The sequence below is a fragment of the Salminus brasiliensis genome, chromosome 2 (genome assembly GCF_030463535.1).
Source record: "Salminus brasiliensis chromosome 2, fSalBra1.hap2, whole genome shotgun sequence".
Classification (NCBI taxonomy): Eukaryota; Metazoa; Chordata; class Actinopteri; order Characiformes; family Bryconidae; genus Salminus; species Salminus brasiliensis.
In genome coordinates, this window is record NC_132879.1 from 40,223,091 (window position 1) to 40,241,234 (window position 18,144).

General features: G+C 38.3%; 1 protein-coding gene across 1 annotated transcript in view; it reads left to right on the forward strand.

Annotated features, from left to right (window-relative positions):
* The window catches only part of LOC140549245 (clathrin coat assembly protein AP180-like), a 31,885-nt gene extending 14,280 nt beyond the window's left edge, over positions 1–17,605 (forward strand). Inside the window, exons 14-23 of the mRNA XM_072672685.1 lie at positions 127–141; positions 2,472–2,642; positions 3,969–4,058; positions 6,992–7,060; positions 9,639–9,755; positions 13,020–13,044; positions 13,173–13,212; positions 16,244–16,300; positions 16,825–16,922; positions 17,046–17,605. Of these exons, the coding sequence (XP_072528786.1) occupies positions 127–141; positions 2,472–2,642; positions 3,969–4,058; positions 6,992–7,060; positions 9,639–9,755; positions 13,020–13,044; positions 13,173–13,212; positions 16,244–16,300; positions 16,825–16,911 (671 nt within the window). The 3' untranslated portion in view covers positions 16,912–16,922; positions 17,046–17,605. The remainder of the gene's footprint in view (positions 1–126; positions 142–2,471; positions 2,643–3,968; positions 4,059–6,991; positions 7,061–9,638; positions 9,756–13,019; positions 13,045–13,172; positions 13,213–16,243; positions 16,301–16,824; positions 16,923–17,045) is intronic.
* Positions 17,606–18,144: the final 539 nt, after the last annotated feature.

The window sequence follows — 18,144 nt, forward strand, 5'->3', positions numbered from 1 at the left end:
TTGAGTACTGAATAACTGGAAGCATTTATACATGCTGCATAAATATTTTAACAACCAACAACAACTTTCTTAGTAAACATGCATTTAGTTTGTTTCTCATTTCCACTTTTTTGTGCTGTGCTGCAGACCTTCTGGGATCGGGTGAGTGTTGTTTTTACAGTGGCTGTGTTCAAAATGTCTGTATGCAAGGTGCTTACCACACCCTATGCAGAGAAACGCTACTTAATCATAGATATATTTATATTACGTTATTACAGTGTACATTGCAAATGATTTGCATTATGTCACTGTAGCATAGCTGAAACGTAACCCATAGTCTAAAATGATTGTTGTTGTTGTTTTTAGATAAATAGATAGATAGATACTTTATTGATCACTAAGGAAATTTTGTGATTTATTTAAAATGTCAATTACATTTTATAATAAATTAGCTACTTAGTTACAGTTATAATTTATGTAATTTAACCCTCACTGCAAATAAGGCTTGTTAGCAAAATGTACAAACTCTTAGCTGTTTGCAATAAACCAGAACAATTTAAATAGCTCAGCTTAAATAAAATAAGAAGTGCTTTAAAAGGACACTTTTAGTGACTACTGCAGTTTCTGAATTATTTAACCCTGTGAACAGAATCCCTCCTAATATCACATATTTGCAAATTAGGTGGCAAATCAAAGCCCTCATTTGTGGCATCAAGGAATGCTTGAGTAAAAACACTTTGAATACCTGGACTGTATAGGGGTTTGTCCCAAAAAGAGTTTAGAGAAGAAAGGATACAAAGATAATTATACAACAAGAGAGCAAGAGCAGATAAGAGATAAGGTCCTGTATTAGTCCCACAGTGGGAAAATTCACAGTGACACAGCAGCAAAGGGATAGCAAGACACTTGGGTACAAAAAGTAGATCTATTGTCTGTATATATACAATATAAATAATAAAAGTAAAAACTAAGTTACAAAAAAAAGGAATAATATTATTTACAGATAATTGCACATTAACTGCATATGGGGATAAATATTGTACATATTGGACATTGTAATGCTACTTTTGGAACTCTTATTTCCTGTAAGTCTGTAGAGTTTAATTGTGTTTGTATGTGGTTCGCTGGGAGCAGTACTGGTTGTAGAGTCTGACGGCAGCAGGAATGAAGGACCTTCAATACCACCCATTCAAACACTTGGGAAGTAGCCTGTAGCTGAAGGGTTTGCCCAGTGCTGCCAGAATAAAATCCATAAAAGATGATGTGAAAAGTTCTCAGAAGTGCTCCCTGCACTCCTAGTGACTTCAATCTCCTCAGTAGGTAGAGTCTGCTCTGCCTTTTTTGTAAAGTGTAGCAGTGTTAACTGACCAGTCCAGTTAGTTGTTTAGGTGAACACCCAGGTAAACAGAATGTTCTTAAAGATACAGCTGGAAGCAGAGTTAACAAGTTCACCAGATTCCTGAGGAGACAGGCAGTCAAAAACCGCAAAAGACTTGGTAGAAGTTTTAGATTTAGTGAAAGCAGGTTTTAGTTTGCAGTGTAAAGCACATACTAAACAAGGAAGGTCTCCATGCCTATACATCTCTCCTGACCCAAAAGCACAAGAACAGTTGACTACAATCTGCACCTAACCAGCAGGCATGAAACATGATCCTAGGAGAAAATAATATGCCTTCTGTGAGGAAGCTGAAGGTTGGGCATCATTGGACCTTCCAACAGGACAATGTTTCTAAGCATACTTCAATGTCCACCAAGGCCTGGTTTCAGACTAAAGACACTTGTCATGAAGGGATTAAAATATGCTGGGACTATAGATGTCATCAAAAGTGTCGTTTTGTGTTGAATTTGGAAAAAAACAACAGTTGTTTTGAGCTATTTAAGTTGTTCATATAATAGCTATATTTTTTGCAATAAACAATATGTTCATTGGCATAGTTGAATAATAAAGGTTTGGTACATGAAACTGAAATACCATGAACCTCAAACACTGTTGTGTTCTTTTTTTAAGGAAAACCTTAAAAATAAACAGAACAGGGCTTAAAAACAGATCATTGTCAAAATCTATAGACTGTTTCAGACATTTCACCTTTTTTAAGTGTCCACAGTGACTAAATGTAACAGTTTAAAGAACATTTGTTCCACTCTGAAGGACAATACTGTGCACTCAAAACATAATCATTTGTCAGATGATGTTCATCATCCTAAAATAATTAATATGGCTAATTTGCTAATGGCATACTTACAACATGGCAACTTTTGTTATCTTTGGCAAGAACTGCAACTTCCAAGCGTTAAAAATGTTGCTGGATACACTAAGAGATTGCGTCAAAAATCAAGCCAGTAGATTTCCTTTCATGTCACCTCTTCTTTCAGCCTTGTCTTAGGTCAAATCTCTCTTTTTCTCTTCCTCTTAAATGTGCTTCTGTCCTCTGTTTGTTCTGTTGTGTTGTGTGTCATTTTATGCTTCTGTTTTGGGGTCATGGCTTATGTAGAATTTGGTTCCCTCACCACGGAGACTCTCCTCCCTGACCCCTCCCCCGCTGTAGACTCCGCTTGTCCTGCGACAGCCGCGCCTAGCGCCACAACCGGTGAGGCAGCCATCTCTTTAGCTCATCCCATTACCGCTGCCGGCTCTGCCTCCGGCTCAGCGGATTTCCTCGGAGGTCAGTAGAGAGGTTCTCTCTAGGAACCGCTAAATTGAGAAAGAGAATAGAAAAACAACAAAGCACGTGCTCCATATGTGACTTGAATTCACATATGTATTCAGCATGTTCATATACTTATTGTGTCAAGAGGAGGTTTACTTTTCTGAATATAAGAATGTGGCAGGATCCCAGCATGTTTTAGGCTCCTATTAAAATGGGATTCTGCTTTTTTAATTATGGCTGTAACATGGACCAAAATTGTCTAAAGGCAAAGACCAGTTATGAACCTGAAACTTACATACACTTAGGATAAGAATGTTGTTGTGAAAGGTTTGAAGTAAACTGGTGAACCATTTCGTTATAAACTTATAAACTTCCTTTATAAACACAATCCCTGATGGATTCCACAAATGAATTTCTTCCTCCACTATATGGCTGCATGTGGATGCCACAATTTGTACTGGCAGAGAGTTGTACTAAAAATGCAGCATTATTTTAAAACTGATATTTAAGTATATATATTTATTTAAGAGTTGAATGTTCAGTATTTCAATAATGATAATTATTGAACGCAAATATTTACTATAAAAGAAGTGCCTCCTAGTATGACTCATTTTCTGACTGGCTGCCAGAACTGTATGTGATCTCTAATTTAATGTAAAGACAACCCAGAGTATTGTGCAGCTGTAGTGTAGATTATAGTGTAAGCATGCTCAGTTTATTTTTTAAATAGGGGTGTATCGGTACAAAAATCTTCACGGTTTAGTATTTAAAATAAGTTCATTTGACTGTTAAAAGGGCAGAATGTTGCTGAAATACTTGTTCATTTTTAGCTGTTTTACTTTAAAACAGAACAATGAGAGAATAAAGGGAGTAAATACCGACCATGTGAGTCACTCTCTCTACACAGCGACAGCTGAAGGAAGAGAGAGGAGGGGAGCAAACAAGACTACAGTTACCCTAGCAATACTGCTAAAGCTCTCTGGTTCCCATAATACCATGTTTCCTGGTGGCACACACGCTTGTGAAATTAGCGTAATGTATTCTCTGTAATAATGTGTTCTCTGTTTGATTGTGTGTACTGAACAGTGTCCTTTTACATGTACCGATACACCCCAACTTTTAAGTTTTCTCAAATAGCTATAATATAATTATTGGAACCTCTTAAAAAAATAGGTTTCCTCTCAATTGCACTTTCCACTTTTTTTGCATGTCACTTATGTTCTCATCTTTTTCTGACTTTTTATTCCTCTAAGATTCAGTTTCTTCTTTTCTCCTTCCTTTCTCTCTCTGCTCTTTGGTTTGATTCATCATCTGGACTGTTGATTCCTGTTGGGGATTCAGGCGCATTTGCGAGTCCACCAGCTGACTCTGCAGAGAGCGGGGCTGCAGCCACCACAGCTACTCCTGCTGCTGAGGCTACTGCTGGAACTGGTGGGTGGTGATGAGAATGTGGTTGGTGATGGAGACCTTTTGTCTATGTTATGTCATTAAACCTGTGTTGTGCGTACAGTGTGCTCCAAAATTATTACCCCCAGCAAAGATATAATGTTACATGGTTGTTGACAAGTTTTTATATAGATTTATAATTAATAAGGTTAGATTAGGAACCCCCCTTTCTGATGATTACAATCTTGAAGGTGGAAGGAACTACAGCTGTTTTTGTTTGGGTTTTGTGAACAGCTTGTGTCAAATGTTTACATTTGTAAGGAATTAGCACGTTTCACAGCAGGGGGTATCCAGCTTCAGAATTCTTAAGTGATTAAAAATAAATGAATACAATCACCACAGGCGACACAGTTCGTGTATTGACAGGGTCTCTGACGTTACCTTTGGATTGACCGCTATTAAGTTCTGGTGACACAGGTTGGGTAGTGTTAGAGGCAAACTACAAGTTGTATTAGCTACACGTTGTTAACTACAGGGTACCTACAAGTTGTACCTACTGGTCTGGTTAAACTGTCCATTTAGGCTAATAAACTAGAGACATTCTATTATACACACCCCGTTCACAACTATAAATCATGTCTTTCTGTTTGAAAAGAAATGGATTTTAAAACATGCTTTCTGAACTCCACAGGGATAACAAGTTTCTTTTTTGTTTTATTATTCCTCATTTCTGACCTTATCTTGCATCTCCCAGCTCTCCTGCCCTTAGGATTTTGCAGGGCAACTTTAGAATTTATCACATCCATATTGTTTTCGTGAAGTTTGGTTTGCAGCGCGTCCCAGCTCTCAGTGTCTTTTCATTGACTGAGCGGAACTGGCAATGCTTCTAACCACTAATTTAATTTATTTCCTGTTTTTTATTTACAGTGATGTTCTCTAAACATATCTTTTCTCTCCTGTTAAGACCCCTTTGCCCCACCTCCAGGTCATTCAGCAGTTTCTCCACAGTTGGACCTGTTCTCCATGCAGCCTGTAGAGAGTAGTGCCTCATGCTTCAGCTCGGTGGCGCCCCCCACTGTTCAGACCCCATTTACCTCTAACAGCCCCATCAACACAAGCCCTGCAGCCCTCTCAACAGATCTGTTTGGTGGTAAATGCTTGCTGTGTGCCTCTCCCTGAAAGGACCTGAACAAAGGTTATCATTGCTGTTGTAAGAAAACCTTGTCCAAAAATGGTCACTTTACCTTCTTAGCATCTGTTCCTTAACTGATAAAACTAATGTAATTTGGTTTAGCCCCTTGATTTTTAATACAATCTGTGCTGGCAATTATTTTGACAAGGTTTTCCTATGACAATTATATGACGTTTTGCGAGAGAGAGAAATTATTGCATGGCATGTTTCTATACTCAACTGACCTGCCTTCCAATTTATAATGTTTTAGATGCAGTCTATCATTTTCAGATTAAACAGTGGTGTGATTTATGAAGCCATGTGGAATATTTTTTTGAAAAGCAGCTTTTGTTGCATGTTTGTGTCAACAAATACACATTTTTGTGAGAATAATCTGATGTAGTTTATTTTTCATTGTATTGCACAGAGGTCCACAGAGGTGGTTTGGTGTGTTGGCATGTTTTGTGTGGATTACTGTGGCATAACTGATATAAACTTATTAACTTTCTGTTTTATTTGGGTTCATTTGCAAGTAATGTGTTTAGTTTCATTTCCTTTTTCACTCATCAACTTTATGTCTATGCTTGTTTGTTGTCTCCGGTTCCCGTTTTCTTGCCTCTAGGTTTTAGTAGTTCTGTGCCTGAACCAGCCATCCCCAAATCAGACCCTGCTCCCAGTCTAGACCTTTTTTTGTCAGGTACAGGACACCTCCGGTGTGTGTTTGTGTCCTCTCACACATCTTCTCACCATCTCCGCTGCTTACTTTTCTCTTTCTGTTCTGTCCTTGGCTACTGAAAGACATCTAAACATGTTCATCCCCTAGGGTGGCCAAAAAGAGCTGACTTCTTTTCCCGCGCCTGCACACACAGAGACACACATTTCACACTCTTCCCTTGTTCTCTCTCATTAGCTCATCTCCCCCTGGGATTTCTGTGATTGATAATAGCATCGTTGGTCATTCATCTTTAAACCAAAAATATATCATTTATGCAGTTTCCTTTTTATCTCAGATGTATTCGCTCAGACAACAGCTACACTGGCTAAGTTCATTGCTTCATTAGGAGCTATAGTTTAACTAAACAATGATGGAATCTTACACCCACCCATTGTGCAACTACTTGTCTGTATAGTTGCACACATAACTCAAACCATATTGAGTTACTGTGCCTTTTAAAATATGAACTATGAATATAACTTGCCAAACAAAGATATGAAAGATATGTCTTCTCCTGTACTTTCATGTTATTGATTGTTTTTAGCAGACAACTGTATATGATGTGTTGAAAGCTTATGTAGACTATGGACTAATTTCCATTTTGATCGTCTTGTTATAGATGTGTTCTGCCCCATTCCTGCAGCTCTCTCGTCTCCCATGAGCTGGCCAGACAGCGGGGCATCTTTGGACGTGGTTAGGGGTGGGTAATGAAAGGGGGCTTTATCTAGAGTGTGGAGAGTGTTTTTTGGTTGTGGCCACTTTTGATTGCATGTGTTCACATGATCCTTATTTCAGTGGTCTTGAAGACTGTGGAAAGCAGTTGGGAAGTTTTCCATAAATTTTTCTGCACATTTCTGTGTTAGGGATCATAGCAACTCTGAGCTTGTGTGTGTGTGTGTGTGTGTGTGTGTGCACAAGCGTGTTCACACAGATGTATTCCTCTTTTGCCTCCAAATGTCTGACACTTGTTCTATGTCTCTGGGGTTTTCTCTCAGTGTGTCGGAGATGGCTCACTCTTAACCATTCTCTACCCTCATGCTGCACGAATGCTCTCTCTTTGGCCTGATCTGGTTTGGTGTGATCTACCTGCAGACTCTGCTGGTGATGGGCAGCCTTCAGCTCCAGTGCCAACAGCATCTGCTGGAGGAGATCTGATGGGAGGTAAGCTGCCCCTTTTTTTATCTGTCCCGTTTGCTTATCTCCCATGTTTTTTTTTGTTCTGTGTACCATGAACAGTATTTCTGATACAGATTTCATTGTGGCAGCATGTTTTAACTGTATAAAGTGTGCTTAGGCCTGGGCGATAAACTATAGCTAGTTATCGTAATTAGAGGATTTTTTCCAATAATCAAAAATGTAAATCTTGCAAAGCATGTGTTTTTATTTAGTGAAGTATAAATGCCCCATTCCAGTTTCTTGGCCCCCAATCTAAGCTGTATACTTTAATAGCAACTATCAGGCGATATTTAATCTTTATTTTATTGATTATACAGATCTGAAATAGTTAGGCTTCAATATTCTTTTAATCATGGATGTTAAACTGTGGTGTGACTGTATTGTTATTGCTAAATTTGCATCTTTCATGTCATTGAAGGCAAATTAACACTTCAATACAGTAGAACTGCAGCTATTGAATGTTTTCATTCTCACAAAACCACCTCAAATCCATGTCCATAAATGCTCATTACTTCAATATATGAATAATCTATTATATATGCAATATGTTTTTTTGTTTGTTTTTGTTTTTTTTAATTAAAAAATATTTATCATTATTACTTCAACTGTTTAAAATGAACCAAAACAACAGAACATTCTGTGGCACAAATAAATCTCAAGGTATGTTCAAAGTGCCTCTATGACAAGGGAGCACCACAAAGAAGAAGGAAGGACCAGTAAAATATACCTGTATTGGCCCTGATCCTGAGCCAGTGAATTGGATCAGGACATGCTTACAATGATCTATGTGACTGATCCCTTATTAAAGGAATAAACCTTTTGTTTCTTTTTACATGTCCAAATTGGTTGTTTTGTTTGTTGGGGTAAGGGGAATGTCCTTAAAGTCAGTATCGAATTAAATAGAACAACACAGATATTATGTTAGTATTTACATTACATTGTTTGTATGTGCAGCTGACTTAAGGTACTGATCAACATTGTGTGTGTTCTACATTCCGAGTGTGTGCTGCTGCTAAGTGTTTGATTCTGATGGGGTTAGCATGTGTGGGACATGTGTGAGTCAGTGTGATCTACCTGTGTGCAGAGTGACTGCGGAGTGCTTTGGCAAAAGCAAAGTTTCATCTGTTCATTCATTTGTCTGAGCCACTGCCTGCACTGCTCTTCATGTACTTACAGTTCTTTCTGCTTAATGCTCAAGTGCTCTGTACTGCTCTCTCTTTCTCTCTTTTTCACATCACTATCATATTCTCACACTCTGGCCATCTCAATCTTCTGTATTCTTCACCGCTTTAATCATGCTCTTCTTTCTCTCTTTCCCATATTCTTTGCGCACATTTAATGTTTTTTTTTTTTTAAATATAATTATCTTTATTGATTATTCATCCTCTGTCATAATTTCTCTCCACTCCTCCCTCTCTCTCTTCCCCTCTGCTTATGGTCTGGGTCATTGCTTGCTTCCTCCTGTGCCACGGTGAGTTTTGACGCTCCTACGCAGGCAGCTATCCCACAGTGCACTGCTGCATTGCAGTAAAATCCTCCACTCTGGCTTGCCGGGGGTGGGGGGGCAGATTGAAGTAAACAGGCTGAATGGATGGGTAGATGGTAAAGAAAGGAAAAGAGGGATTGAATAGACTACGAGTTTGATCAATTAATGGAGTGAAGAAGGGTGCATGCTTCATAGTGCTCTCTAAATGATCTAGAATGGGCAGATGAAGAGCTCAGTAGAAATGAGCAGAGCTTTGTACAGGATAGTCCCATTTTTTTTCCAGTTGTTAAAAAAACTTGATTGAAGACAAAATTGACACTCCTTTTACATGACCTAGAACAGGTCACCAAAAATTGCTTTTAGAAATGTAATACACTATGAATTCAACAACACAGCATGTTTGCTGCTATGTATGTTTTAAGACTAATAGGAATAACAGAAAAGGCTGAAAATGTGTTAATATATGGATACTTCATTTTTTCATTTTCATTTTTAGTTCATTATGCCAGCTTGGGTAATGCTAATCCTTATCTAATGCTCTAGCCATATGCCAACACGATAGTGTTACACAAGGATACAATATGATACATTTTATCTATTGTTACTTTTCTTTATATCTTGTTTTCCACTCCTAAAATACTCAAAATAGTACATGGACAGTTTTAACGCAAACCTGGCATGACCATGGGTGATCATTTTTGTTCCACATTGTGATTTAGGAGCAAGCTTTTCACAATTTAAAAAACATTTTTGGGAAAAACTGGAAATGTATGTGTTTTTGAAAAATATGTAGTATGATGAAGTATGATGGCAGTGTGTCTGTTTTGTGAGTACTGTGATGTGGCAAAGTGGTTGTCCTGTGCTGTAAAGGTCTTCTGTATGAATTGTTTCATTTCATACAGTTGTAATAGGTTATGAGGGCTCACTGTACAGTCTTTCTGTTTGGATGCTGTAATGGACAGTTCTTGTGGTGGAAATTGGCTTTACTTGTTTGTACTCATTTGGTGTGAGCAGAATGAAAACAGGATATTTTACTTACTCTGTTTCTCTTTTACTCTGTTGCCCTGGCTGCTGTAGCATTTGGCGACTTGGGGGACATGCTCATGCCAGCCATGGCCCCTCTGGCAACTGGAGCAGCCTCCCCTGTTAAACCAGTAGGAGACCTGGACTCTACCATAGCCAACCTGGCTGGAAGTGAGTTTCATTACAAACTCATACGGAAGATTTCTGAAATGCATACAGGGACAAAAATATCCATTCACCCACATTCACCATTCAGTGGTGATGAATAGTTCAAAATGGCTTTTAAGAAAGCCATTTTAGGTCTTTTAATTTCCTGTTGGCTGCCTGGTAGCTTCTTTGTGCCCACATATAGTTTATCACCCCTCACATTTCTGCAGATATTTAAGTATATATTTTCATGGGACAACACTGACGAAATGACACTTTGACACAATGAAATGGTCTGTGTGCAGCTTATATAACAGTGTAAATTTATTCTTCCCTCAAAATAACTCAATATACAGCCATTAATGTCTAAACCACCAGCAACGAAAGTGAGTACACCCCTTAGTGAAAGTTCCTGAACTGTCAATATTTTGTGTGGCCACCATTATTTTCCAGAACTGCCTTAACTCTCCTGGGCAAGGTGTTTACCAGAGTTTCACAGGTTGCCACTGGAATGCTTTTCCACTCCTCCATGACGACATCACTGAGCTGGTAGATATTCGAGACTTTGTGCTCCTCCACCTTCCGCTTGAGGATGCCCCAAAGATGTTCTATTGGATTTAGGTCTGGAGACATGCTTGGCCAGTCCATCACCTTTACCCTCAGCCTCTTCAATAAAGCAGTGGTCGTCTTAGAGGTGTGTTTGGGGTCATTATCATGCTGGAACACTGCCCTGCGACCCAGTTTTCGGAGGGAGGGGATCATGCTCTGCTTCAGTATTTCACAGTACATATTGTAGTTCATGTGTCCCTCAATGAAATGTAACTCCCCAACACCTGCTGCACTCATGCAGGCCCAGACCATGGCATTCCCACCACCTTGCTTGACTGTAGGCACACTTCTGCGCCTATCTTTCAAAAACAGCATTTGGATGTGATGCTGAGCATGTGCACTGAGCTTCTTTGGACGACCAACGCCAGGTCTGTTCTGAGTGGACCCTGCTCTTTTAAAACGCTGGATGATCTTGGCCACTGTGCTGCAGCTCTGTTTCAGGGTGTTGGCAATCTTCTTCTACCCTTGGTCATCATAATGTAGCGCAACAATTCGTCTTTTAAGATCCTCAGAGAGTTCTTTGCCATGAGGTGCCATGTTGGAACTTTCAGTGACCAGTATGAGAGAGTGTATGAGCTGTACTACAAAATTGAACATACCTGCTCCCTATGCACACCTGAGACCTAGTAACACTAACGAGTCACATGACATTTTGGAGGGAAAATGACAAGCAGTGCTCAATTTGGACATTTAGGGGTGTAATCTCTTATGTGTGTACTCACTTTTGTTGCCGGTGGTTTAGACATAAATGGCTGTATATTGAGTTATTTTGAGGAAAGAATAAATTTACACTGTTATGTAAGCTGCACACAGACTACTTTTCATTGTGTCAAAGTGTCATTTTGTCAGTGTTGTCCCATGAAAAGATATACTCAAATATCTGCAGAAATGTGAGGGGTGTACTCACTTTTGTGATACACTGTAAAAAAGGTTTGTTTGACAGCGCTCATTAAATTGACCAACCTACATTACAATTGGAAAGTCCAAAAATCTCAGTGTAGATCTTAGAAAGATTGACAGTAGATTTACATAAATCAGGAATGTCTCTTGGAGCCATTTCTAAATAACAGATTGTTAGATCAGAACTGCAGATTGTCAGATCTGAAGATCATCATTTGTACATAAGAAACCAAACTCTAACTTCGTTCGGATGGTTCGGATAGACAGAAACAAGGCAACAGCCAAACTCTAAGGATGAATGGTTTATGGTCAGATATGACAAAGATTGACCAGAGGTAAAGATGAGGCATTCCCCAAGTTACAGCTTTGTATGTTTGATTTATTTTTAATCTAAGCTCCACTATTTTTGATTGGCACTTGCACATGTCAGTGCATTCTTAAAATCCCAACATTTTTGACTCTTTTAACATTTAACTCTTTTTTTTAAATGTGAAGATTGGCCAAAAAACACAATATTCACATTTCTTTTGATTACCAACTTCATTGGTTTTTAAAGAGTACCCCCCAAGACACATGATTCAAGTTTGATGAATCCTTGTGAAGACTTCCAAATTCATTCAGATCATTTTGATATATGGCCCCTATAGTTTGTCAAATCTATGCTGCATACAAGTTCAGCTTGATTGGATATACTATTGCAGAAAAACGGTTACATTTTTCATCTCTAATGAGATATGTATATCACTGAAAAGAGATTTAAAATATTCTTTAAAATACCTAAAGATGTTGAGTAAAGTAATTTTAATTTACTAATTTATACCAAAAATAAACTTTATAACTCTCACAGGCAGAGAAAGCAGAACAAGATCTGTAATAAAACATGCTAAACACTAAAAGGGTGTCAACATATAACATGTTATTTTGTTTTATAAGAAATAAAACTGCACATTAATTCTAAAGAGTGGACCAGTGTTCCTTACAGCTACTGTCCTCCACTGCTCAGCTCTCAGTCCATCATTCACTCTGATTGTAGCTCTGCTTAATAAAGCCATTTCTCCTTTACAGAATGGTAAGATTAGATTTGTGGATGTTTTATTTTAGCCCTCTCAACCATAGAGGCAGGTTCTCTTTTTTAGAAGGTGATTAATGATTATTTAATAACACAAAGTAAACAAATATGGCCACCCCTATTGTTTCATGGAAACTAAGGTGGCTAGCACCCCATTCCTCCACCTCATCTCCATCCGTTCAGCTAAAAAACATGGCAGAAGTATCAATTTCCAAAAAGAGAATATTTATTACACATATGTAAAACTGATCATCTGCAGTTAACAATGCTAACTAGCTAACTCAGGTAATGACTTAACTCATTAGAGCTCATTACAAAGAACTATCTGACATTGATAGTAGACTCTGTTAATGAGCCCGTGGCCCTCCTACATGTTTATGTGGGAATGAGCTTGTCCAACTAGAATTCAGCTAGAAGCTTGCAAATGGCTTCCAAAAGCATTTGATCAAAGGTGCAACTTTCTTTAAGGGACATTTAACTAAGTATTAGATGTGCTGTGTGTATATTTCTGTCTCTGTATGTCTAGTTTAGGTTTTTTTCTGCTCCACAAAAAGAACAATTAAAAAGAACCACTGAAGCCCCAGTAATGCCATGATATTTATGTCCATGAAGAGTATAAGAATACTGTAAGGAAGCATATATGTTTCCTCCTGTATGGGAGATGCTGGATGAATGTCCAGTTTCTAATATGAATGTGGCTTTCTTTTTAGATTTAGGAATGGGGACCCAGAAACCGTAAGAGCCCATGTCTTTCACTTCATCCCTCTCTTTGTTTTTTCATATTTTTGGAATTTCTTTTAAAAAAATTTTAACTGAATCTCTGTTTTTCTCTCTTCCGTTTTCTCTCTCTCTCACTTTCACAGGAGTGAAGCAGCAGCAGGAGGTGCAAACTGGCAAGCTCAGGTAGCAGCCCCTAACTGGTGCATGCCCATGGTAAATGTTGTACTGTCCTGTAGTTCTGGAGCATGGTGTGGAGCAGCATGGCCTTGAGTGGCATGGTATAGAGCCAGTCAAGTCTGTCACTTTCTCTACTGACTCCTTCTATAAGATGATCAGATTCTTTAGAGAGTCTGGGATTGGTCACTCACATACTCACACCCACACACACATACTAATCCAGAGGAGTAGTTTTACAGTTTAAAGAATAATGAAAGAAAGAAGGATAAACCCCTAAAATGTTCTAAAATTAATAACAAACATCAGCATTAAATATACAACAGGATGTACAGGCATTATGTCAATTTTGTAACCTATGAATTACTAAAGCTCACAGTTTAAATAACAGACCAATGACCAGTTTTCTTTGCTGTAGCACACCCACAACTTAACCCATGACATGTAGTTGACCAAAAGACCAAATCAGACATGTTTGACAAGGAAAAACACAAGCTCTTTGTATGGTTCATTGTACAATATGGAATTAAATTTAGAACTGCTACTGCAACCACATGTAGTGCAAAACTTAAGAAAATCGGAGCAGTGCAATTACCTCTGTCAGCAATAGTTCACAGAGAGCTTGTGAATATATAGGCAATTTTTCTCTCACCCCAAATGTAGTTACTCAGCTACAACATGTTTGGTGTCTGATGTTTGCTTCTTTAGTTTTGCACTGGAAATGCAAGGTTAAAGTAGGGGTTGTTTAATTATCTTTAATAAAGTTACTTATATGGAAAAGGATATGAAACTATATTGTGTAAAACTTGGAATGTCCAAAATCTTTTTTTTTATGTTTTTTGCCTTTGTATGACTCTGTATAATTGCTATCTATTAAGATGAGTGAAAGTACAGGCAACATTCAAGCTCCACTATTTTTATCTTCTTTAAGGTTAAGGTTTATTTTAGGTTTTATTTATTTGTCACATGTTCAGAGTCAGACATGGACAATTAAATGTTTTCCTGCAATTTGCCCACCTTTGTACAACAGTATACAGTAGTTTAATACACAACTGTATGTCAAACAGTGGCAGCAATCACATGAGCGAGATTGTTTGAGATCCACTGCTAAATTCCAATGTAAAGTTTTACATTGGAATTTAGCAGTGGATCTCAAACAATCTTGCTCATGTGATTGCTGCCACTGATAATGTCAGATAAATGTCATACCCCAAAAATGCTTTGAGAGCTTTTTGGGGAAAGTGGTAGTTACATTAAAGGGGAATTTTACTGATATTTTAAAAAATGTCTACCTAATCATTGAGATATAAGCACTGTCATTCAGAGTGGTTTGGTGTGAATTGGTATATGGTGTGAAATGTATCTGTGGTGACAAGGACATGGGTGTCAGTAACGTATAAAACACGAACACAGAAAACAACGTTGTGTTTTTTTACTATACAAATCCACCAGTGAACCTACGCGATTCTGTGTAATGTTGATGATTGTAAAAATGTGGAAAGTCTAATTATTTTTGCCTTACTGCACTCTGAATGTATCATCATTGTGGACAGTCAATGTGTTATAAAATCATTAGTATATAAAAAAAAGACAAAAATGCATCTTCAAAAATGTTCAGGAAATGTTTCCTTTATGTGCCTTTTTGTCCAAATTAGATGTGATTAAAGTGCACATTCCATATATCGTGTTGAAATTACTTTTTTTCACAGTCCCTCTTGTTTCATGGCACCATAATGTTTGGATGTGTTCTGTTACTTCATTAGAATAGGCATAAATTACCTAGGCTTGCTTCTAAGCTTTTGAACAGTGATGTTTTGGGATGTTGTAACTGCTAAAGGCAGTGACACAATGACTTCTGAGGTGTATATGAACATCTTGTCTGCTCAAATTCTAGCAATGCCTCCAGACTCATTGGGTGGTACTTCATCCCTCAGCAAGATAATGATCCCAAACACACTGCTAAAGCAAATTTGTCTTTTTTCAAGTTCTTGCAACCCGATTTAGCTAAACATGTATTTCATATGCAGCAGAGAAAACTTAAGGGAGCACAGAACAAGCAGGAGCTAAAGATGGCATTAGAGGCTTGTCAAAGCCTGACCACAGAAGATACTCAGCAACTGGTGATGAGATATGCAACATAGTACTAAACATGATGGCTGTATCTATTAATGCCATGTCCCAAACATTATAGTGCCCTGAAATGAGGAGGACTGAGCAGAAAAGTTGTAATTTCAACATGTATGTACGCAAATACCCTTAAATTAGAGTCTGGAATGTGTATTTTAATCATGTCTGGTTTGATTTGAAATGTTAAACTGTGGAGCAGAGGGCTTTTTTGGTGTAGCTTTTGGACACATGGAACTCTTCAGAGGTCCAGTTCCTGTCACTACCACTGTAAACACTTAGTAATTTTTTGGAACAAAGCAGTTTGCATAAAACTGCTCTGAATGCCTCTGTGTACTTATATATAATATATATCTTATATTTAGTAAAGAAATGTTACAAATGTTAAAAAATAGGTTTGCAGTCTTCATATGCAGAGACTTGTAAACCTCTAAGCCTTGCTAATTTTCTCCTCCACACCGTTTAGCTGTTGCTACTTAGATATGCATGCTTGCAGTAACTGGTCTAATTAGGAACATGCAAATTAAATAGCTCAGAGTGGTCTGTTGGTCTACAGTGTGTCAGTTTTGTATGGTCTAAATAACCATTGCTCCAGTAAAGTTAGCTGTACATCATTGTGTTTGTAAAGGTTTGCTGTCCACCTGTGTGTGTGTACGTATGTGTATGTGCATACTGTGTTACTATCCAGTGTTGTTTGGTGTTAACTTCCTCACCCTCCACCCCCATAACACACTCCCTTCCTCCCTCCCCCTGTTACAAACTCCCCTTTAGCCTGCTCCCTCCGGGGTGTCTCCTCTCATGGGTTCCCAGCTGCCTTTTGGCATGGTAAGACTGTATGTGTGTCTGGTTGTGTCAGTGAGCACTCGGTAATGGGCATTTATGTGTGTCTTATGCACACTCTCTACGTCTTACACAGCATGGCACTGCTGGAGCTGCTCCCGGGTCTCCGATGATGTTCCCCCAGCAGTCCATGGTGAGACCACAGTTTCCTGCTGCAGGAGTACCCTGATCACACTCTCACAATAAATAAGGTTATAACGTTTGCATTAGGTGGCATAATTAATCAAATTTGTCTGTTTGCCATAATGCATTGTCGTGTTTTCACATTGTGCCATCACAGTATTTTTATGGATAGTTACTATCAGACACCATGTTTAAGTAGTGCATTCAGCTACTTTGAGTTAACACAATGTCACAATGCCCAATTTCAAGCATCAGCTAGAGGTGTATGAAGCCTGTGGTTTGTGGAGTAGTGGAAATGTGATGTCTGAAGATTGACTGTGATGGAGACTCATCCAATAAGTTTTAACTTTTAACTTGTGAACTGGCTTCCGTTTTATTGTATTGTATTGTATTGTATTTGTGCAAAAAATAGACAAAAAAGGTTTTACTGGTACCATAAAAAAAGCAGTGATCTGGTATGTGCATATAAAATACAAAAACCCAGACACACTTATCTTACCTATATGTGCTGAAGTGTTTGGCGTTCTCCCCCAGATGTCTCCTGGAATGGCCCAGAGCCCCAGAAAGCCACCTCCTCCTAAGGATCCCCTCGCTGACCTGAACATTAAAGACTTCCTATAGATCACCATCAGGTACACTCTTACAGCCTAACATTGCAACTGATAACTTGTACCTGAGTGTTCTGGCTCCTTAACAGCAGATATTATGAATTATGAGGTACTAAAAGCAGTTTCATGTCTTTGTGTGCATCACAGCTCCTGTGACCCTGAAGAATTGGATGTGTGTATTTCTCTCTTTTGACCAGTAGCTTCAGGGCCTACATTCCTCCCTTCCTTTTTCTCTCTCTCTCTCTTTTTCTCTCTCTATCTCTGTCTAATGTTGTACCACAACCTGTGAAAGTGATCCTGTACACGTGTGTGTGTGTGTGTGTGTGTGTGTGCGTGTGTGTGTGTGTATTTTAATGTTATCCTTTGTTTCTACGCTATATTTAAAAAGACAAAACCGAATAAGGTATTGATGGATGCATTCTTGTACATCTGCAGTGGTGGATGTGTGTTCCTTTTTTATTTCTCCTGGCTCGCTTCTCTGTAGGAAACCCCAGATGTGTGATGTTTTCTGTGGGGGAGGAAAAAAAACAACATTTCAGTGTTCTAAGTATCACTGGCCGATCTCTGGCCTGCTCAATCCATGTCGTCATTTGAAGTGTTAGTTGTCTAGCTCTTAGCCATACTGTTTATGGGAACACATGGATGGACAGTGACATTAACAGATGTAAACAATTTTAAACGATTAAACGATTGTGTAGCATCTCTCATTTCTGTTTGTTTCTGTTCTTAATGATTACTTTGTTGACCTGGTCTTCTGCCTCTTCTGTTGGTACATTGACATTTGACTAGGCTTAATGAAAAACAAGATATGCATTTTAGAATATTTTATTTTTAGTCTTTATTTTGGGATAAAATGAAATGTTGATTATATTTTACTTTATGTATTAAAGAACTTGTGTGAAGTATTTAATTTGTAAAAAACAAACAAACAAACAAATAAAAATGTAGCCCTCTGTCCTGCCACCTGAATGCAAACAAACGCAGGTTTACCTCCACATTGTGGTGAACAGCACGGCTGCTTGAGTGCATTTCTATGCGTGCAGATGTAGAGCTGGATTATAGTACACTTACAGCTGTATCTACAGAAACTCCTGCTGTCTTTCAGTTTCGCCCTTAAAAAAAAGAATCAGATTTTAACTGGCTGTTTGATGTTGTGATTCATTGCAGTTCACTATAGCAAGAGAAATTTGCTAAGATTGTTCTAAAGACTGATGAAATAATGTTATACTAACTGTGGCTGTGCTGG